The 23,065-nt window shown below is 52.1% G+C and overlaps 1 protein-coding gene across 2 annotated transcripts in view; it reads left to right on the top strand.

The window, feature by feature from the left end:
• ZC3H4 (zinc finger CCCH-type containing 4) overlaps window positions 1-23,035 on the top strand; it is a 32,724-nt gene extending 9,689 nt beyond the window's left edge. Inside the window, exons 2-12 of one of the 2 annotated variants that reach the window (XM_078878850.1) lie at window positions 1,001-1,349; window positions 2,056-2,187; window positions 3,390-3,657; window positions 4,249-4,376; window positions 4,527-4,634; window positions 9,365-9,474; window positions 10,314-10,422; window positions 11,477-11,961; window positions 13,043-14,013; window positions 14,823-15,182; window positions 16,052-23,035. In XM_078878850.1, the coding sequence (XP_078734976.1) occupies window positions 1,001-1,349; window positions 2,056-2,187; window positions 3,390-3,657; window positions 4,249-4,376; window positions 4,527-4,634; window positions 9,365-9,474; window positions 10,314-10,422; window positions 11,477-11,961; window positions 13,043-14,013; window positions 14,823-15,182; window positions 16,052-17,661 (4,630 nt within the window). In that variant the 3' untranslated portion in view covers window positions 17,662-23,035. Of the gene's footprint in view, window positions 1-1,000; window positions 1,350-2,055; window positions 2,188-3,389; window positions 3,658-4,248; window positions 4,377-4,526; window positions 4,635-9,364; window positions 9,475-10,313; window positions 10,423-11,437; window positions 11,962-13,042; window positions 14,014-14,822; window positions 15,183-16,051 lie in introns of those variants that run through there. The other variant, XM_078878851.1, reaches the window with a different exon arrangement.
• The last annotated feature ends 30 nt before the right edge of the window (window positions 23,036-23,065 follow it).

Below are 23,065 nucleotides of genomic sequence, written 5' to 3'. Positions count from 1 at the left end.
GCAAGCAAGCCAGGCCATTGTGACCGGCATCATGCTCGTAAAACGTGCACTTGATTAAATGATTACTGCACTTTTTAACACGTCCACTGCTGGATGAAGGCCTCCCCTCACCGTGTCAGTCATGGGGGTTTGACCTACTTCTACTTGCTGGCTCAGTACGGGTCAGTGAAGTTTTATTCAAGAAGAGTAATTATTCCTGGCTTGATGCGTGCCGCCCTGCGCACCTGCTGAATCGCTGTACGTAAGAGCGTGCGTATTTGTGTACAAATGAGGAGCGGTGGGACAGTGGTTAGCGCACTGCACTCCATTCCTGGCCAGGGCTACCAATTGGTGGTGAGGGATATCTGTTCCAGGGCCTCCCTGAGACTGACTCTCCTTTAAATGAGAACCTGGTGCAGTGTATAAGCTTAGAACTGTGCAGGCTAAGGTGGCCAGACCCGGAGCGGACCTCACCTGCTTGCTTATTAACCGTTCCAGCCTAAATCGGTGCTGGCTAACAGCACTTGCACCAGCAGTCGGTGAAATGTTCACTCTGTTCACCCTCTTATTTGGGGGTCAAACTCCCTCTTTCTTTACCATCATCATATGAATGGGATCTATAAAACAGCTGAAACTGTCAGAAGTTGGCAGTGGTTCTCCTGTGTAGAGACCAGTGCACGCCATAGGCATATACATTGTCCACCTGACCGGTGTAGGATCTGGCTGTGCGTGTGTTTGTGAAGGGAGCAGTGGCGGAGTGGTTTGCGTACTGCACTAGGAAACCGGTATCCTGGGTTTGATTAGTGGCTCACGGATAACATCACAGCATCTGAAACCCATCCTGGCCCTCTACCATACATCTGGTGCGGCGTGGGGAGATGAAGTGGCTGAGCATGCATGGTGATGGCTATACCAGCTTCCCCCCTCCCTTGTGTGCCAAATCGTCCTTAATAGGTGATCACGAACAGCTCTTGCCATACATTTGAAAAGGCTAACCCACGGATATTTTCTCACCGTGCAGGGAGGAGGGCGAGCTGGAGGATGGAGAGATAGATGACGATGTCGCTGAGCAGCAGCAGCAGCAGCACTCACCCGATGGTGGCCGAGGGGGCCGTGGCAGCAGCAGCCGCGGCAGCGGGGTTGGCGGCGGCGGCGGTGGAAGCGGTGGCGGTGTCGGCGGTGGAGGAGGAGAATGGGGTGACTCGGACGGAGAGAGGGACCCCAGCAGCCGCGAGCGCGAGCGGGACCGTGAGCGCGAGCGCCACCGCAGCTCCCGCAAGAAGCGCAAGAAGGAGCGCGAGAAGGAGAAGGAGAAAGAGAAGGAGAAGCGCAGGTCCAAGCGGCGGCGGAGGGACAAACACGGACACAAGGTGCGGTCCCTCGCGCTCCCTGGGGGGCCGGGTTGGTGCAATAGTCACAGCTCTACGGCTAATGATGTCAACAGTTTATTCCATTCAACACAGACGTACATGTAGGATGTGGGGTGGCAAGCATTGGTAACCAATGGAGTTGGGTGTTCATGACCGTGTTGACAAGGATGTACATTGAGGGTGATAACTACATCGATAATGAAATTCGTGATTATGATATTGATGGTGGTTATGATGAGGGTGATAGTTATGATACTGACGGTGATGATGATGAATGGAAATGAAATTGGTGATGGTAATGAAGGTGGCGGTTTTGTTGGCTAACATAAGCATCAGCGTCATCTATAATCGTGGTGATGACGATTATTGTTCTTAAGATGGCTATGACAAGGATGTCTCTGGTGATGGCAAATGGTAATGTTGTTCACAGCGATGATGTTAATGTTGAGGGTTATGATGAGATGGTATACGGTTTCAATATTAATGACACTGACAGTGGAATAGCAACGATGCATTGGGCCTTGGTGCCATTCAATTAAATTGGCTCCTCTGTACAATTTCCCCTGCTTGGGCCTGTGGGTCCCGGTCCAGTAGCACCTCCTGCACACAACTTGATAACTGCACTACGGGACGGCGAGGATATTTATGGTCGTAAGGACAAGGATGGTGGTGGTGATGATGACGTCGCTTTTGCCGTCTTTTACAGAGGCACTCCCCTTCAAGCGACGAGTTTTCAGAAAACAGCGAGGAGTCGGACTATGGAGCTGCTGACAACCGGGGCTACAGGAAGAACTACAGGGACTACGAGCCTCACTACCCACCCAAGGGAGTACACCAAGTGGGTTCCTGTACCTATCTGTCCAGACTGGATTTGGATTTCCTCCCGCACAGTGAAAAGCGTGCCTTCTCTAAGAAGGCATTGGCTAAATGCCCCCATTGTAAGGATCCTCCTGATAAAGTATTGAAGCTCAGTTAGGCTTTACTGGATAAACAAAGATTATTATTATTAAGGCCAACATTCGTGTAGCCTCTCACCAAATCACCCCCAGAATGCGTGTGATCTCATCTGACCTTGGGAGCTAAGCAGCTTTGAGCGTAGACGGCTCTTTTCTGTTTTTTTTTGGTTGGCAACCATGCACCAATAGGTTGCCATAGAGTTATGTTGTAGTCAGCAGAGGGCAATGCAGCGAAATACATTATTCTTATGATACCGTGTCTATTCTCCCGCATCTACTCCCTTTAACATCACAGCCTGTCCAGCTTAGTGAAGTATAGTAAAATAACTCCCACTTTGGAAGGCCCTCATCTAAAAGTGGATTGCCAAAAGGGTTGGACATATATACGTTGTATGATATGGCAGTGATTCCCAACCTCTCTGAACCCATATGGCCACCGTCAAACCTCCCAAAGAATTTCACATACCATTTTGCAGTCAAAAAAATCAGGTGTTTTTATTTTGAATAATCGTATCGGCAGCTTCTCCTTGGATCACTTCCCACAGCCTTTGCGGACCACAGCTTGGGAACCACTGTGCAATAGGGAATACCCGATGGGTAAATCGGCAACACGGTGACGTGGCCGCCGAGTGGTAGCGTCGTCGTCGCTTGTTGCAGAGGTTCACGTTACGAGTTCATTGGCCGCGGTGTGTAACCTTAAAAGTACCGAGCGCCATCTGCTTCGCAGCGGCCATTAAAGATGCCCTGACGTCATTCGTCAGAGTAGGATATTGTGTACCGGCGTCGTGGTCGAAATGTTAAAAGTTAAAATATTATTCAATTTGGTCTTATGTACAGCAATTATTGCAACCTACTGGCAGATTAATACCAGTCTAAGGAACGGGTGCCACTGGGAGGTCCCATTTCAAATGTGTTTGAGATAAGTCGTGATGTAAAGCGCTCTGACACGCCCCGGCGTATACGGTAGTTCGCTCTTATCAAGAACAAATCGTTATCATCAAAACAATGAATAAAGGGGAACACACGATGAATAATAAATAATCAATCCTCATCCCTACTGACCTCTGACCTCTGTCCCACGCAGCCCAAGCCCTACATGGACGAGCCCCCAGAGCCGGAGTACCCCGAGTACCAAGAGTACGGCGGCGGTGGTGATGTAGAGGTGGACGATGGTGGCGGCGGCGGCGGCGGCATTGGCAACATTGGCGGCGGCATTGGCGGCGGCATTGGCGGCGGCATTGGGGGGAGGTTTGACGAGTACGAGGAGGAATACAAGGGCGAGGAGGACGATGACTTTGCCTGCCAGCTCAAGCAGTACCGCGAGTCCCAGGGCCATCTGCGTGGCCACCGTGGTGAGGGGGCCACAATGGCGTGTCTGACCGTCGCGTCAAATTCTCTCTCGCCCACCAATAACCAAGCTTCAAATGAGCGCGCTGATTCTCCCCGCCCTCCCCCGGAGATTTTCTATGAATTGTCACGCTTTCAGGCTGTGATTAAGTCTCACGAATCAGTCTTGATTTTACCGTTTCAATTTTTACTTTCTGTTTTTGTCCGTCTCATTTTTCAAGTTTGCTCAATACATGACCAAAAATTTTACAATGGCATATCACTTGCATATAATTAGCTTGAATTGTTAATAATTGACTGACTTACATGATTCGATACATGTACTGTGAGCGTAAGAAGTGATGTTATTCTATATATCACCCCGATGAGCTGAGCTCGATCCCCAGCCATGGCTAACTGTGTGGTGAAATATGGAAACTCTACGGCATGGGGAGGCCTTCATCAAGCAGTCGATTAACATAGGGGCTGTATATTATATTCATATAATAATGTGATGATGTGTCGTTATATGCCGACCAATTTCTGCTCGTTGCTAACCGTGCTGCTGTTCTCCACTCGCTCCCTCCCCCTCCTGCTGCTTTACCGACCCTCCCCAGGCGCCAGGATGCGTGGCCGTGGCCGGGGCAGAGGCCAGGGCAAAGGCGGGCGTGGTCGGGGCCGAATGTTGCACATGCGGGAAATGGAGCACATGGAAGACATGGACATGCACTACGATCACTACGAGGTGAGGCTACCGTCGCCCACCCCGACGTCTTAACGTCGCGAAAAGTTTGCGTCGTCCGGGAAAAACGAGCGTTACCGGCGGTGTGGGGGCGGGCGGGCGGGCGTGTGCGTGCGTCTGTCCTGATACTGACGGTTCACGTTTGTTCCGCAGGACATGGGTGAGATGGTGTGCCCGCCCCGCAAGAAAAAGAAGAAGAACCACACGGGCAGCACAGCGCACCTCATCTGCAAGTTCTATCTGGAGGGCCGCTGTGTCAAGGTGCTCCGCTAGATGGCCTTCCACCCATCCCTCCTCCCTCCGCCCCCCCCCCCTCCCCACTTCACCACAATGACCTGATGCACAGTGACCTGAGTCCACCGACAGCCCCTCGTCATGCGATAAGAAATGCACGGTGATGAGGGGTAGTGGGGGGGGGGGACGCCAAAAAAATGAAAAGTGAACAAAGAGTCACAAGGCTGTCCCTCGGGAGCGGGGGGGGCGATTCACTCATTCCATTCCCAGCAGCGGCGTCACGTGGCTGGCACGGGGCCCTGGTGCAAGGAATGAAATGAGTCCGGCCCAAAATTCCCCTCTTCCTTCACAGCCCGATGCATGGGCCCCCCCCCCCCTCTGCCGAGCCCCTGTGGCTGCACACTCGATAGCTACGCCACTTAACTGCATTTTAAGATTTGACATTACGACTTAAATGCATTGATTATTATACATCCCTATTTGTATTATATGTCTCGTTCTGTCTTGTTTTTTGTTCTACCTTGTTCCGGTAGCTTGAGGGTAACTATTCCGTTTCATTCACACAAACAAAAAATGGTTGATTCTTACGTGCATGATTCGATTCGTACAATCGTGGGCGTAAGAATCGATTTTAATTGATGAAGCGATAATTTACCACCTGCCTACATTTTTGCACAGTCACCGTTGCCCAAACAGATGTCAGTCCTACCCCTAGCTGTAACTAACAGTGATGTGATTTGTCCAGAAAAACCTCACTTGAGTAGCACGATTCTTCGGAGGGCCTTGCCTTGGGATGTTTGGACAAGCCAATTTTAAGGCATGTGGGTGGAAACGGGAGTACCCGGCATGTACCCACCTGTAACAGTGAAGTACACTCAAAAGATCCGCACAGATGAGTTCACAAACCCATATCCTGGCCACCTCAGCCTAAATCTACATGACCCACCAACTCTTGCCTTCAGAGCATTCCACCACAAGGCATGTGCCACCGGAACCAGCAATACCAGCCCCTAACACTGCCACTACCTCTGACCCCATTCTCTACCTCTGGAGCGTTCGCCCGACCCCATTCTCACTTTCCATTCTTTTTCACTTTTTGGCATTCGCAGGATCAAACAACAACAAAACAAGTTGTGTAAAACTCACCAGCCCGTCATTCAAACAGCATTCTTAATGACCTGATGCACAGCATAACTCTCCCAACCACTGCCGTGCACCGATACATTCACGGCACCGGTCCCAGCGAGACCCCCAACCACCACCGCAGACTGGCGGGACGAGTCTGATGTCGTGTGCGCCGTGGGACCGGGAGACACGAGAGAGATCATAGAACGTATGACCTGATGCATGAAGCAGCCCCCCCCCCCCCCCGAGCCGATTCATGCAGAGAAAACTGCTCACCACCACCACCCTGCCTTTTACCCACCCCCCCACCCCCCCCCCCGGCAGAAGACGTTGAGACCTGAACCTGATGCAAAAATGAATATCTGACCCCCCCCCCCCCCAAACAAAACCCCCTTGTCCACACGAGTGCACAATGCAAGCTGTGAGCATAATGAATGCACAAGAAGAATGATGATGCCTCCTGTCATAATGAACGCACAAAAAAGTGAACCAAAATGAACATCTGAGCTGATAAACACAGAGAAATAATGACTTGGGAGCACTCGTGACCATCAACTCGCTTGAACCATCGGTAATGAAGTCCTAGTGCGAGTCAACCAACCCCTGGCCTTATGAACCCACTTCAACCCAGACTTTATGAACCGTGATCGTGTGAATTTAAATTAATTCTCGCTCAGGGGGAGGGTGGGAACGAATGACTTTATTGACCCGTGACTTTGTACTCAACTCCTGACCTAATTAACTTGTGTGACCCAGTGCAAATCCTTGGATATATTCTAACACATGTCCTTTAAACCCACAACCCACTGGATTAATGAAATCATAACTGAATGCACTCCTGTGAACCCATAGCCTAATGAGCATATAAACCCATGGTCCACAGCACATGAACCTGCATGAAAGCGCACGATCTGTGACCTATTTAAATCCTGGCCTGATGAATGCATATGAAACCACGCAGTCCTTGACTTATTGAACTCGCCAACCTTGTGAATCATGATGAACTTTTATAAATCTCGATTTCATTAACTCTCACGCCCCCGCCACCCCCCACCCATCTAATGATCTCATGAACTTTCAATCCATGAACCTGATGCACAAGTTCATATCTGACACGCACTGTGCAACTCTCGGCCTCGGGAACTCGCATAAACAAGACTTAATGACCTAGTGAATTGACATGAATCGTTACCTAATGAACTCTTATGAACCATGACCTAATGAACTGCGATGCACCCACACATACGCTCGACCTAATGCATTCCTATTAACCCAGGCAAAACTGCTGGCCAAGTGAAATTGTGTAAATCGTCACCTAATGTACTTACGTGAATCACATACCCCTGACGTCAGGAAGCTTGACCAAATGAACGCGCACAGTTCCCTGACCTAGTGACCTTGAGAATCCACTCACCTTTCTGCGCATATGAATTAATATTTATACGATCCTACAGTGGGGCACAACGGAGCATGGCCCAATGAAAGCACAAGGACGATGACGCTGGCCCCACGAACATGTCAACCCAAATAAACGTGCGAGCCGATAAACCAAGGATGACCCCATGATCTTACGACCTCGTATGAACTCCTACTTGGGCTTAAAGAACTCGTAACAAATCTTGCCCTTACCAACTCGCGACCTTATGTGTCGGGATCCGCCCGTACATCGATTCATCGATCAATGGCCATTCCTTATTTCTCGATACATGCATTGGACTGGTGCTTAAGAATCGACGGTTCTATGTTTGTATGCACTGTATGTAACGTTGGTTATGTGAGCCCTCCAGCCACTAAAAGCCGCTACATTAATACTTTTTAAAAGATCATGAATTACTATTATCGATCCACACGAACCCTTTGCCTTATAAATTCGTGCAAACCCTTGGCCTAATTAGACCCCTGACCTTATAACATTGACCTAATGAACTTACAAAAATTATTTTGTGGAAAAATCAACAATGACCCTGAATGAACCCAAACGAATGACTGATACAATTACAAAATGTATGAACTCATGATCGAATGAACGTAAAAGAACAGAACCCCTTTGCTTCATCGACTAAAAAGAAACCCGCTGCCCGATGACCTTGAATGAACAGTGACCAAATGTACTCTTATGAACCCACAAACGTGATGCATGACTTTTATATCTAATAGGGGGAGAATTCGATTCTTGGCCCCCTGAATGATGCCTCTTGGCTTCATAATGAACAATAATGCCTTTTATTTTACACAAGAAGGCCTCACTGATGCTCAAGACACTTTATCACGAGTGTCCTGCATTGAGATGTTTGGCCAATTTTATTAGTGTGGGAATTTCCTCGAGTATACGGAGAAAGTCCTCCACACGGACACTCGATGCTCTGCTCGGTTAGGATTCAAGTATCCGTTGATCTACTACCATCTCCTGGCCACCTCGCAACCCATATGCATGGTATCCCCATGTGTTGTAGGTAGCTTCTTGAGATTCGAGGAGGTCATGAAGCAGCCCAGAGCGGTTGGCCATAGGCACGTGTTGTTGAAAACGAATGTCTGACCTGATGGAGAACCTCATGTAATCATCCCATAGCTTAGGGAATCCATGTGAACCCCTGACCAATTAACTCATGACCTGATAACCCCACTTGAACATATTACCTAATGAACTCAAGACACAAATCCTTCACCTGATTAAGAAGGGACCTAATGCATTCACACGTGATGAGTAATTCACGTGATCCATGCCCTAATGAAATAAATAGAAGATGGCCTACATAACCCAACTGAAACCCTGAGCTAATGAAGCTACATTCACACACAACCTGAAACTCACGAGAACCTCTGACTTGATACACCCAATTGAACAATTGACCCACGTGGACCCAAATAAACCCAAACGTAACCCTGATCTATTACGCCCACGTGAATACTGGTCCGTTGAATGTGACCTGATCTGAACTAATTAACTCGCAGAAACTCATATCCCACTCAGAAAGAGACGCAATTCAAAACAAGTTAAGAATAAAACAAGCTCACGTGTGGATTTTCTAACACCAACACGTGTTTGTCTTCGGGAATTTAATTAGCAGTGCGGAATCCGATGGGTCGCTATGAGTGGAAAGCACGTATGCATATTTGCACTTGTTCCTTTTTGCTCTGAATTGTTTCTTTTGGGCCAAACCCTTTGATCAATTTAGCCAGTTTTTGACTCGCATTTGTCCCGAATAGCAACACAATCTCACGCTGACCTTTCACTCGGATTGGATGATCTTTGCGAGAGCGAAAGTGCACTCAGACCCCCCCCCCGCCCCCTCCCACCATGACAAGAACAGCTCATCCGTAGGTGGTTTCAACCTCGGAAAGCGTTAAAAGCGCACAGCCCTTGTAGATGCGTACCTAGGCTGCGTTGACTTCCCACAAAGCTACTAATTTTAACCCCACCCTCGCTTCCGTGAAGGCACCAAATCATGGCTGAGAACTAGCGACCTTCCGATTGTAAATCATGTTCCAACGACGACGCTGCCGTTTGTTTTCCATTTAGCGCCCGGCCGCTCTGCGTGCGCGCGCCCAAGGGCAAAGGTTACAAAGCCGAGATATTCACTCCCCCAAGGTCTCACCAGTGGCCTTGTCTTTGTCTCCCGTCCTCTGCACAGGGAGAGAACTGCCAGTACAGCCACGACATGCCCAACCGCAAGCGGGAGGTGTGCAAGTTCTACCAGAACGGACATTGCGTCAAGGGAGATTTCTGCCTCTTCATGCACAATATCCTTTTGCTTGGGTCTGTGCCCAGTCGCGTGCCGCACGGCATGCTGGGCCTTGTAAGTGTCATTGGTAGAATCATGCTTTATTATTTCAGCTGGTTAAGGCCCATTGAGCTAGGCAGCTCTTTTACAAGGATGACCGCAGCCCAAGACCGTCGGCGGTGGTGGTAGTTGGAGGAAACTGCAGGGAGGGGATGTGCAAATTCGCCAGCAAAAGCGGCAGAAAATTACACAACCCATGCCAAATCTGAAAAGAAGTTAAACAGTAAGTAATGCTTTAATACAAGGTAGGAAATGGACCTTGTCCATCTGCGCCACCACTCCACCCCAGTGAATGATAGTGAACACATTCATAGGGGACATAATGAGTAATCGGGAATATATAACCTGTGATTTAGAACACTATTTGGATCATGGAGAAGTCTGTACATCGCCTTTTGTTTATCTGGACCTACGCGCGCCATGTAGGTCCATGAGGGCTATCTAACCAGAGTTTACCACGCCTGCCAGTCAGTGTGGGTTGGCGTGCAGGCGTAGAGAGCGTAGATTTGGGAGTGTAGAAGATCGGTACACGAGTGGATTTTTCAGCACTTCCCTGTGCTAACCGCCTCCTAACATAGCTCCACATCAGGCTGCAATGACAACCTATAACCGGTAGACTAGAGTAGGCATGTCCACTCATAGCCACTGTCATGGTGAGAGACATACCGCAATTGATGTGCCGGGTGCAGAATAATATTCTGGGTTGCTGACCCATACAGACCCAGCTGAAAGTCAGCTCTGCTGGCCTGCCCCGTACTCACGACGTTGCCGATAGCTCCTTAACGGTGCCTGCTGCACAGGACTACCCGTGCCGCTACTTCCACATGGGCGTCACCTGCTTCCAGGGCGACAACTGCAAGTTTTCGCACGACCCCCTCACCGAGGAGACCAAGGAGATACTTGATAAGGTGAGGCCCCGTCACGAACACACAAGCCAGAGGTGGTCAGACCGCCGCTCGCAAGCCGCGTGCAACAGGCGGACCAGTTCAGTCTCAGTTCAAGCACAGCACCGTAAAGACACAGCAAGTGTTTTTATTTTAATTTTCATTAAGACTTTATTTGAAACAGAATGAGCCCATTGTGGGCACAGCTGGCCATCCTTTGCACATGATAATGGTGGTAAGATGATTCTGAGTTAACGGTCAAAGGTGTAAAATGATTGGGATATGCATGTGTGTCAAGCGCCTTTTGTCAGTTCACTTCTGGATGAAGGCCTCCCCGTGCCGCGTCGGTTGTGGGAATTATTTGGCCTTACCCACTCACCCTGGTCGGTGCATGTTGGTGAAGAGCGCAGATGTCGGAGCATAGTACGGTACAATGATTCATTTTGCAGTGCTGTCTGCTGACAAAAGTCCCTCAGCAGCCGACAAGCACCGGTGTTGTGTATGGTAGTCACCCATCCAACCACCATCCAGGCTCACGCTAGCTTAGCCTCCAAGCTCTGTCAAGACACAAGGCGCATTTCAGGTGATCTAGCCATATCAACAGATTCAATTTTATTATATAATTGATGTCCGTGTTTTATCCAGGGAGTCAAATCGATTGCGTGTCCGGTTTGGTGTGTTCTGTGTGTGTTTCACACCTCGGTATTCACACGTGGAGTCAGGAATCCGCGGGGAGAAGAGCATTTTTATTGTTGAGATGCTCGCGACAGCGTGCAGCATGCAGTGACAGCTGCTGACAGCATCGATTTCGATGTAAAACTTCTCTGAACCGGTTCGAACCGGTAACTCGGTTCGACATTCATCTGCAAACTCCCAACCTGTAACAAATTTAAGGGTTATTTCCAGTCATCGGTTCTGGTTTCTGGGTCTGGCTCAACTCCCCGGCTTCTCTGCTGATCGCATCGCGAGCGGCCAAAGTGGTGTGCGTGGCTAATCGCACAGCACATGTACAGCGTTTTGTCCGTCCCACTTTGCCCAGCGTGTAATGCAGAGCAACGATGGCCGTTGCGCTTGGCAGGTGCTAAGCAACGAGGTGGAGGCCAGCGCTGCCGACGACGAGAAGGAGCTCGAGGAGCTAAAGAAGCTCGGCATCACCCCGCTGCCGAAGCCGCCGCCGGGAGTCGGCCTGCTGCCCACGCCCAACTTCAACGCGGGTGGCGCGGGCGGACAGCAGCAGGGCTCCTCCGGCCTGCCGGTGCAGCAGATGTCGCCGACGCACCAGCAGCAGCCGCTTTCGCCGTCGCATCAGGACTGTTTGAGCCCGGGGCCTTCGTCGTCGTCGTCCGGCGGAAACCCGCGCTCGGGCATTCTGGGACCGCTTCCGCCGCCGACGGGCCAGCCGGGGCCGCCGGGGCCGCCCGGGCTGCCGGGGCCACCGGGACAAGCGGGGCAGCAGCAAGTGCAGCAGCAGCAGCAGCAGCAACAAGGGAACAAGAAGATCCCCTCGCTGTTTGAGATTGTGGTGCAGCCGACGGCACAGCTGGCGCACAAGATGGGTGTCCGGTGAGCGTGGGTTTCTGTGTTTCTTCTCGTTCTCAGTGTCGGTCGGTTGCCTGCGTCATCGGTCTGCTTCGTGCATGCTCATGTACAGCCTATTTTGTCAGGCCTCTAGCGAGATGAGGGTCTTCGGGCTTATTTGACCATACTTCACCCGAACTGGTTAGTGCGGGTTGGCGAATTTGGCAGGAATAGATGCGGGAGCGTAGAAGTACAGTACCAACAAAGGATGTTGCTCCGCTGGACGGGTAGGCCCGCACTAGCCATTAACACCATGATGGTCGCCCATCCAAGCACTATCCAGGCCCAACTCTGTTTAGCTTCTGAGTTCTGAATAGATCTTGCCCATTCCAGGCGATTTGAGCATAGGCTGATTTAAAAAAATTTTTCCTCAGGCACTTTGGTATACTATTTTTGATGATCAGGTTCAGTTTTCCAAATGCATACGATGTAACTTTCTCTCGTTCAACTCTTTAATTCATTATTCTGATCCCAGTCGGCCTTCACTGGGCTGCCGGAGGTACACACAATCTGCTGCGGTTTCCACTTGTGTCCTCGGAACGGATATCTGCAGCTGTTTAGCAGGTCTTAAGCGAGTAGACTGCCAACCAACCGGTCTCTGGGCTGTTGGGTTGACTGAACGTCAACTGATGTAGTGCATGCTGGGATTTCCCTGGTTGCTCCGGTCTCCCCCCCACCGTCCCCACATCCATAACACTTGTTAAAAGGAATTGGATTGTGCGTCATGAACCACAATTCACATGTGCTGAACGTGCCCCACTGATCATGAAGGGCTCTTGGGCAACCTGTGACAGCATTTTGTTTAACAGGCCTCAAAGCCCTGCTCATGAGACTAGAAAAGTTTAAACGTCACAGAAGTTTGCTGCTTCAACAAGTGTATTTGTTATTTGGCAAAGTCTATATAAAATAAAATTAACTTAAAATGACTCCATACCAGATTTTCACATTTATCTTCCAAAAACCTAGACAACGATCAAACTGGATGTGGTTCATTATTCTGCCACATGCTGGGAGAGTTTGTTGATGTATTTCACAATCTCACTCTTTTGGTGTTCTCTGTCCGCAGGCCTAACTTCCCTGGACCAAACCAGCCACGGCCTCCGTTCCCAGGGCCAGGACCACCAATTAGGCCTGGATTTGGGCCTGGAATGGGGCCGGGCGGCCTTAGTCCAGACATGATGGCCATGTCAGGGCCGGGCACACCGGACATGATGCAGCCTCCTCCTCCTGTTGGGCCAGAAATGATGCAAGGCATGGGCCAGAATATGGGTCAGAATATGGGCCAGCCCATGGGCCAGAATATGGGTCAGAATATGGGACAAGCTGGAGGTCAGAACATGGGACAGGCAATGGGCCAGAATATGGCTCAGGGAATGGGTCAGAACATTAACCAGAATATGGGTCAGGGAATGCCCCAAAACATGGGGCAAGGCATGGGCCAGAACATGGGCCAGAACATGGGCCAGAACATGGGCCAGAACATGGGCCAGAACATGGGCCAGAACATGGGTCAGAACATGGGCCAGAACATGGGCCAGAACATGGGTCAGAACATGGGCCAGAACATGGGCCAGAACATGGGCCAGAACATGGGCCAGAACATGGGACCTGGTGTGGACATGCAGGGCTTGGTTCCGCCTGGAGGCACGGAGAACATGGGTACCCCGGGTGGCGGGGAGATGATGGCCATGCCTCCCGAGAGGATGGGAACGCCTGGCCTGAACCCTGCACAGAACCCCATGGGTCCCATGGGGCCTATGGGAGGCATGCTAAACCAGATGGGACCCATGAACCACCCAATGGGCATGGGGCCCATGGGACCGATGGGACCACTGAACCCACTCGGGCAAATGGGTGTCAACGCCATGGGCAGCCCGGACCACCAGCAGCAGTTGCAGCAACAGATGCAGCAACAGATGCAGCAGCAGCAGCAGATGCACATGCAGCAATCAAACCAGGCGGCGTGTGTGGCGAGCTTCCTGGAGTCATTCTTCGGGCAGCATAGGATGCAGAGCAAGCCGCCGGAGGAAAGCGCAGGTTCGTGTATATTGGGCACGTTCGTCGCTCTGTTCACGCGCGTGCTTCGTGCTTGGACAATGTGCGTGTTCGCGAGTGCAACTGCGCATCCTCGTGTGTTGGGGTTGTCTGCCCGTGCGGGCCCGAGCGTCTGTTTGTTCTTGCGCGTTCGTGTGCACGCATGCCTGTGTTCGTGCCTGCGCACATATGCACGCAGCCGCAATTCACCTCAAGAATTTGACTCCATAACATTTCTAGTAATTCAGGGGATTCAAGTGAACCCATTACAAAAGAAAATCATTGATTCTCACACACACTCCGAATGGCTATGCTCCTGGGGGGGATCCTATAGTCCAGGCATGTGAAGCCTGCAAGCCCCGTGGCCACGTGGGAACCACCGCTTTAAAATTGACCAGAAGCGAGATTTATCCATCTCGGCAATCGTTTTCGGCACATTAATTGGGTACGAGGGGGAGATTATAATCAACCTGGCAACAACACTTGATATCCGTCACTGCAAGGGCCTCTTATGGTGACATAAGTGACTGAGGTGTGTGCTAATGCGTGGTCCGCCTAAGTTATTTGAAAGTCCTATTCGGCCCTCGGGAAGGAAAAGGTTTTCCGGTTCTTCAACAGTGGCATTTACCCAGCACAGCAGATTTTCAAGTTCCAAATTTATTTTGCATTAACCCGCTGAGAACTCAAGAGACCAAGGATATTCTCGTTTGCAAGAGTGACCTGCATCGCTCAACGTTGCCACCACGTGACCGTTTAGCAGGAATGATTGTCGCCACCCGCTCACGGCCATTGCCTCCGCGTCTGCCCCACAGAGACGATGCCAGAAGCCGGGGTGAGCGAAGGCGAGCTCGCCCAGATGTTCGGTAAGGGCGTCGGGGGTGGCCCGATGCCCCCGCTGGGACCCCCGGTACCTTCCGGCGTCCCCATGGGACCGATGGGGCCCGTGGGCCCCATGGCGGGCGCCGCGGGCGCCGGCGGCGTCGAGGCGGAGATGTGCTCCCTGGGCGAGATGGGCCCCGACGGGCCCATGCAGGGGGTCCCCAGCGCGGTTCCGGACTTCCTGCCGGCGGCGCAGCGAGCGCTCTTCATGAGGATCCAGCAGAAGCAGGAGGAGCGCGAGGAGATGGCGAGGAGGGCGGCCGAGGCCGAGGAGAAGCACATCAAGGAGGAGGGTGAGGGCAAACGATCGCACGCTCGCCCGTACGCATGTGTACAGCCCTTTGTCAATCCACTGCTGGATGAAGGCCTCCCCGCGCAGTGTTGATATTGAGTCTCTTGGCCACGATTCACCGTGCTGGTCCGTGCTGGTCCATCGGAACAGGTCCTGAGGAGAGCCCAGGACCTGTTCCGATACCACTCACCGGTGTGGTAACCACAGCACCCCTGCTCCACCCTGAAGCGGTGCAGGAAGACATAGCACAACACAAATGTTGCATGGTCGTTACAGAAGAGTAAATGAGATTATAAACTTCTTAAAGTAAGCGGTAAAGTAGAAATTGGGTTTGAGCACTGAAAAGATTTTGACACAATCATCTTTTAGTGTTTCTGTCACATTTGCAATGCAAGATGTGAGCTATACTCACTGCTTAGGCTCGGGATAAGTGTCTCTGTGTCTCAGGGTGTTGTTGGGTAAGAGTTCGTATAAGTGGGTCGTTGTGTTGTGTGTGTGTGTCGTGAATATAAGAATGTGTGTAACCATGCCTGTATGTGTGTCTGTCTATGTGTGCTGAAACGTGCACATAGCCTGGCACAAGCGCCGTGGTGATGTCACCGCCACTTAGTGGCGAATGACAGTTGTTGTTGTGTTATGTTACCCATGTGTAAGGATGTTTGCATGTCACCATTCCAGTGTGTAAACTTGTCCGTAGACAAGCATGCCTGGGCACGTGCGTACGTACACGCCAGGGTATCTGCCCGTGTGCATGTCTCCAAGCCTGCCAGCGTGTAAGCTAGTCCCGATGTAAGCCTGCCCGTGTGTAATCCAATCGTGCTCGCGCGTACACCGGCTCGTGCTGACTGGTGGCGTCGTGTCGTGTGGCAGAAGGTGTCAGCTGGTACTCGAGCGACGAGGAGGAAGGGGGCGGTGGCGTGAGCTCCATCCTCAAGACTCTCAAGACCCACGCCAAGCAAAGGCCCGGCGGCCCGCCGGCTCCCTCCTCGGCCGCGGACCCACGGCTGCACAAGCAGTCCGGCTCCGCGCAAGCCCAGGACCCACGTCTCAAGCCGGCCGACCCTCGCCTCAAGCAAGCGGGTGACGGCCAGGCGGCGTCCAGCCGCGACCCCCGGCTGGCGCACGGGGCGGCCGACCCGCGGCAGGCCGGCCGCACGCCCAAGGACGCGTACAATGGCGGCGCGCGCAAGGCGCCCGCGGCGGCGGCGGCGGCGTTGGCGGTGGCCGTCGACGACGAGGACGGCGAGCGGGAGCTGCGGGAGAAGGCGGCGGCCATCCCGCTGGATCCGGCGCCCGGCGCCCAGCAGCGCGACCCCCGCTCGCAGCTCAAGCAGTTCAGCCACATCCGCACCGAGCTGTCGCTCTCCAAGCCCAACTTCGCGCGCCTCGTCCTGTGGGAGCCGGAGGACCTCATCCCCCTGCCCGTGCCCAAGTCGGATCCGGCGCTGCCACCGCTTCCGCTGCCCCCGCTCGACGCCCGTTTGCCGACGCCGGCGAAAGCGGCCGCGCCGGCGCCGGCGGCCGGCGCGGACCCCCGCGTGCGTGCGCAGGCGGCGCCGTCTCCGCCGCAGGACCCCCGTCTCGTCGTGCGGCAGGCGAAGCCCGCCGACCCGCGGCTGGGCCGAGCGGGCGGCGCGGCGGAGCGGCCCGCGGACCCTCGTGTCGTCAAGGGCTCGGTCGGGCCCTCGGCGGCCTCGGCCGGCGCCGTCGCCGCTTCCGCGGCCGACCCCCGGCTGCTGAAGCTGGCCGTGGTGGAGACGCTGGCGAAGGAGCTGCGGGCATCCGGCTCGCCGGACCGGGCGGCGGCGGCGCAGGCGGAGTCGCCCACGACGCCGCTGGCGCCGTACGACCCGCGGCTCACGTCGGCCGTAGGGCAGAGCAGCATCGTGAGCTCCATCAACCTGTACGACCCCCGCACGCCGCAACCCGCGGTGACCACTGCGGTTTGCGGCGGCGCGGCCGAGACCGAGTCGGAGAAGGGCCAGGCGGAGGCGGGTTCGGCGGCGGTGGCGCCGGACGGGGAATCGAAGCCGCGGCGCTTTGTGATACCCAAGACCAAGCAGCCGCCGGGCGAGGCGCAGGGCGACGCGGCGTTCGTCCGCCGCTCGGTGCTGGAGACCATCGGCTCGGAGGGGTCGAGCGACGCGCAGGATCGCTACAACAGCTACAGCCAGACGCGCTTGCGGCCCTCGGTGGTGCCCACGCAGCAGCTGGCGCAGCCGGGGGCCATGCACAACCTGCCAATGCTGCCCATGATCAGGCCGCAGTACGGCATTGACCCCAGGCAGCCGAGCAAGCAGGCCCTGGGGGCGCCCGTTCCGGCGCCAGACGGGGCCGACAGCCACGCCAAAGACAACGCCGGTGAAGGCGACGGTAATGGCGAGAAGGATAATGACAAGGGAACAACGGACGAACAAGACCAGACGTCACTCAAGGATATGTTCAAGGCGTTTGACCCCACCGCGTCGCCCTTCTGCTAGGGTCAAGATGCAACGGCGCTCAGCCCCCTCTGGCAGTGGGGCATGGGGCAGTTTGTCCTGCGGCTGCCTTTGGATGAAATGTCTGGGACATAGATGCTACTGCGGAATGCCGTGGGAGGAGATCCCTGCAGGGTGTTGCTCCAATCCCCTAAACTGTCCTTATCCCTGACGTTGGGGTGTGGGGTAGTCACTACAACCCGCCCCCGAGCTTTACAGGGGGGGTTACCTTGCAGAGTTGTCACCACTCCTACGCCTCCCAACAAGCTGCGCTGACTGCACCGGTGTTGGAACTAAACCGTGGCGGTACACGGTGAATACACCGCCGTTCTGAATGAAAAACGAAACGTAGATTGGAAACGGTTCCGAGACCTGCCGGCGGCAGACAGTACGAGTTGTGACCTAACTCCCCCAGCCGGCCAGCCAGCTGTAAACGTAAGGTTAGGGGAGGCTGTCACTGTCCACATCCTCTTTCCAGAGTGCTGGTGGTGTGTAGCACCTACTTCCACTGATCTACCACTCTTGGTTAGTAGAGTTAGGATAACCAGTTGGCCACAGCTAGTAACTGCAATGCCACAGCAGGAGACTAGTTGATGTTAAACATCCCACCTACAGTGTATTTATAATTAGGCATTTAATGATTCTCCACCATTCACACAGACCCTTCCCATCCAAACCCACAACTTGATAAATTGTCACGATTTCCAGGATCACGATTCGATATTCAAGAATCATTTGTCTCGTTCCATCCCATCTGCACAGTCTTGTCGGGTGGAACCATTTGTTCGCCTAAAGTCAACGTTTGTATACATTGTAAATGATCAAATTCTGGCACACATTGCGGGATGCATGTATCACGAGTTTAAGAATCGACTTTAATCCAACTTGTTCATCTTGACATGCCTTTTTATAACGGCTCATGCGCTGTGCTGAGCGCCGGATTGTGTCTCTGCGTTGAAGCTACAAACTCCACCTCTGGTTTTTCAGTCTAACGCGATGCATGTACACGTACAGCTCATTGTGTCAACCGCCAAAAGGGGATTATTTGACCATACTTCACCACGCTGGTCAGTGCAGGTTGGTGAAGGCGGGGAACATAGATGTGGCAGCGTAAAGGTACGGTACAACGATGGCTTTTGCCACTGCCCATAGCGTCCCACCAGGCTATGACACCAGTTATGCAAGCTGGTCACCTTTCCATGTATGCTCCAGGTTTAACTCTGCTTAACATCTAAGGGGATCGAGTGCATTCTGGGTTGTTTGATCAGAAGCCAGGTGACTTGTTACAGGTGGATTAATTATCTGTCACGTGATGGCTGTGGCATCACCGGCCGATGTGGCTTACCAGTAGAATGGGTCTGGTTAAGCCCAGCGTTGGTGCATCACCACCACTACAGGACACTGCCTTTGTGTTCCAATTATTGTTTAATTTGGATGCAACCCGGGCTTAAGTTCTGTCGGGTCTGGCCAGGGTGGTGCCCTGGGAAATGTTTCTGTACCCAGCACACCACATCATGTAGGCCCCTTGCAATGGCAGTGACTATTCATGGTATGTCCAACTCCAGTATACGAACAAGCAGGAACATCTTCAGTGTGTAACGAACCCCGAGATGCGACGGTTCACCTTCTCTCCGAGCCACATTGGCTGCAAGGTTTCCACGAACTATTCCGAAAAAATGTAATAGTTCGTGGAACTAAACTATTTTTTTTCCCAGATAAGGCCGACTGAGCTATATACCTATCTTTCAGAAGCGACCTGGCTATCACAAATGATAGCTCAACTAAGTGGCTTATCGTGTGTTCTAAACGCGTGTTTCTAAATGTGGAGGGGAAAATAACGGAGAACCCGGATAAAAATCCACACGACTACTGGGAGAACATACAAACTCCAAATATACAGCAGCAGGCGTCAGGTTCAGGATTGAACCCACGACCACCTGTATACCAGGTGAGGTAGTTAAATTCTCGCCACGAGCTCCCTGGCGAACAAGAAGGCCCAGTGCTCGTCGGTGTGGGCCAGACCATGGACGTTGCACACCACAGTGAACAAAAATACCGCTCTGAAAATTGATGCAACAGTCAATCAAAATTTACTTTGTGGGAGATGATGCCCATGATTCATAGCATAAAATAGACATCTTTGGGGAAGAAAAGGGATGGGTGAGGATAGGGATTGGGAATAGGTCTAATGCTATCAGTGTTTTGTACAATTTGTGACGTGTGCGTGCCAGACAGCTAAGACAAAACCAACCCATGGTACTACCACTACCATGGCATTGGCAACACAGAGGGCAAAGAGGAGACTCCTCGCCCCCCCCAAAAACGTTAAGACAGGAGTGAGCAAATCATATGCAGTGCCCCCTCCATATAACAAAAAACCCTTCATGGGCCCCCCTTGGCTACTCTACATGGCTCTCCCCCACGGCTACTTGTCCCCGCCCCACCCCAAATAAAAACAACTCCACAATCGTACCCAGACCGGCTTGGGGGTTCCTCTTGGTGAAGGGCCCAGAGAAAAAATATGGTTAATTTTGGCGTGGAAAGAATGGGAAATATCGCTGCTGTCGTGTTGTTGTTGTACAAAGTGGTGAAAAACCTCAGGCCTAAGTTGACTTTAAAGTTCGTGTCTTGCACATTTGTCCCCCCCTCCCCCGCGACGCTCGAAGGCGATTTAAAGGGAAGACGCAACCCGAATGATGCAGCCGTTCATTTCTCTAAACCCGTGTCCTCGCGGAACTGACCACACGGGTGTACAAATCTCCGCTAACGAGACAAACTAGAAACTATTCAAAAAATACAATGTTAATCGTATTTTTTTTTGTCAGTTTTTTGTTGCTGTTACTGTATTTGGAATCGATTTTCCAATACGAAAGTCACAGAATCGATGACGGAATCCAGTAAAATAATTTTAGTTACGGTGCGAAACCCGATTCACGCAAACGCTCCGACGGTACGGCGCGCGGTTCAGCGTGATTGATTCAGCGTGATCGATTCAGCTTGATCGATTCAGCGTGATTGATTCAGCTTGATCAGTCAACGGCAGCCACCGCAAGGCACTGGCGGCTGACTCATCGGTTACGTGCGGCAAAACATATGATCGATTTATTTTTTTACTGGTCGTTGCAAGTGATTTAAATCGATACCACAAAAGGAAATAAATCCCCTCTGATTGTGAAAGTCACGGGAATTGGGAGAGTCGGTGCAATGGCACTGAGCATCACAGACACGATGGAGCCCCCCTTAAGCTTTGTGAACTAAAAACAAAAACATTTTTAGGAATACACCCACGGACTCGTGTGTTTTGGAGCATTTTATCACGAGCCATAATCTCTCTCCCCTGGTGGATGACGGCCTCCCCCACGCCGTGGCCGGTACCTCGTCGTCCAGTGCTGCTAGTCCTCTCCACCTCAGTCTGTGGCACATGACCCTGATCTCATCGCTCCATCTCTGCGGTGGTCATTCTCTTCGACGCGGTCTCTCCTTTGGGTCACCTTTCTGTCACTGGTCTCGACTATCGTCGCTTTCCCTAGTCAATGCTTTGCCTTTATTCGGTTTGCTGGGAGGATCACTGCTTGGCAGAGAACAGCTGGCGTGAGGAATGGAGGGGAAAATAAGCACCAAACTGTTTCCTTATCCGGGGATCTTAGTCTGTAAAACCTGGCTCCATCCTGCCACACCGCCAGTGGTGCCTTGTTGAACAGGTTCCAGACAGGGAAAGGTCTCTGTGCAGCCAACCTCCACCGTTGGGGTCTTCACGACAACCCGACACTGCAGCTGTGGCGCTGGCGAGATGTTATCTGCCTCGCCTGGTCTACAGGAGGTCGTGGGTTTGATCCCGACTCTGACGCCTGCTGCTGTATATTTGGAGTTTGCATGTTTCTCTCCCCGTGGTCGCATGGATTTTTCTCCAGGTCCTCTGGTTTTCCCCTCCACATTTAGAAACATGTGTCTCGAATATTTGGCTGCTGTAAATTTTCCACGCGATAATAAACCACTTCGTTGAGCTATCATTTGTGATAGCCAGGGGCCTTACCTGGTTAAAATGAAAAATATTTTAGTTTAAAAAGAAAACAATATATCGCGTATTGTTGATGACCGTCCACCAAGTTCGGTGGAGGGCGACACAAATGTCACACGGCCACCGCGTGGCTCTGCGATCACGCACTCTGGATGCAAGAATCCACACGCTGCACTTGCTTATCGGTGTCAGCGTGCACCTCGCCGTGATGTTTTTTATCTGCCCATAGTTTCATCGTTTCTGAGCCATTTCAGAGCGGGAAATGTTCATTTAAAAGTCGCACAATATCTTTCCTACGAAAGAACTGCTCGCTACAATGAGATTTCGCGATCGACGCGAAAACCATTCAAGGCTTTACGGTGTCAGTGGATAAAATGGTCCCGGTTCGCGTCGCCACATTCAAGTAAATTATTTTAGTCCCATCAGTTTGTGGGCTTTCTGGACCAATGCCCAGCAGCACTTTTACGTACGAGATTGAACTGGGTCTCATTTTGCAGTATACTCTGAAAAGGATGTTGCTGGTTTGCAGGGTTTACTGTATATCGTCGTGTTCGGGTCGCGTCTCCCTTCATAAATTAGCCGTGTGGTGGCTGGCCACAGCCTCTGTGCGGGTTTCACGATTACATACATCTTTGTTGTTTATTTTGTACTATTACTGATATTATATTTTTTCATTTGCCATTGCAATCCTCGGTAAGGGTGAAAGTGGTCGTAGTTTTAGCCGTGTAAAAAAAGTGATGACCCCCAGACGTAACTGCCATCCCGAGTACTGTACAGAGACCTCTTTAAGTGTGCGTAGCTTGCGTGTTGTTCCCACGGGTGTATTTTAAAGGGGACAAAGTGTACATAGAAACACGCCGATCCGGGCTACATTGGTGTGGTGTGGGGGGGGTTGTAATGTCGCGTGTCTGTATTAGCCGTGGATCGGGACAGCAAGAGTATTGAAGTACGGCGGAGTCTTGGGGAGGCGGGGGGGGTAAGTGCAGTGTTTGTTTGACTGAGAGGGATTTTTTTTAGAATGGGGGTCACGGGATATTTTGTTGTACGTACTTACAAGTCGCGGCGGGCAATTCTTGTTTTCTATAACGTTATTTAGATGTTTAAAAAAAACAAATCCCGTGTCTTGTGTGTTTTATGAGGTTATGCAGCTTTTTACATGAACGTCACAACCATGTATTTAATGTCAAGATGATGATGATGCGACCACGCGCAGGCACGGCGGGGCTTGTCGGTGGCTGCGCTGCTGTATGAGTTGCAGTGCTGCTGACTGTGCCGCCCCCCTCCCCTCCGCCGCCGTTCCCGTGTTGTGCTCTTGTTGTTTTCTTTGTAACAAAATAAACAGAAAATATTTAAAACCCACGCGGCGCTCCGAATCGTCCGTCACCCGAA

This window comes from Lampetra fluviatilis, chromosome 52, assembly GCF_964198595.1.
Source record: "Lampetra fluviatilis chromosome 52, kcLamFluv1.1, whole genome shotgun sequence".
Taxonomy (NCBI): domain Eukaryota; kingdom Metazoa; phylum Chordata; class Hyperoartia; order Petromyzontiformes; family Petromyzontidae; genus Lampetra; species Lampetra fluviatilis.
The sequence above is the reverse complement of the archived record's forward strand: the minus strand, read 5'-3'. Positions and strand labels throughout refer to the sequence as shown.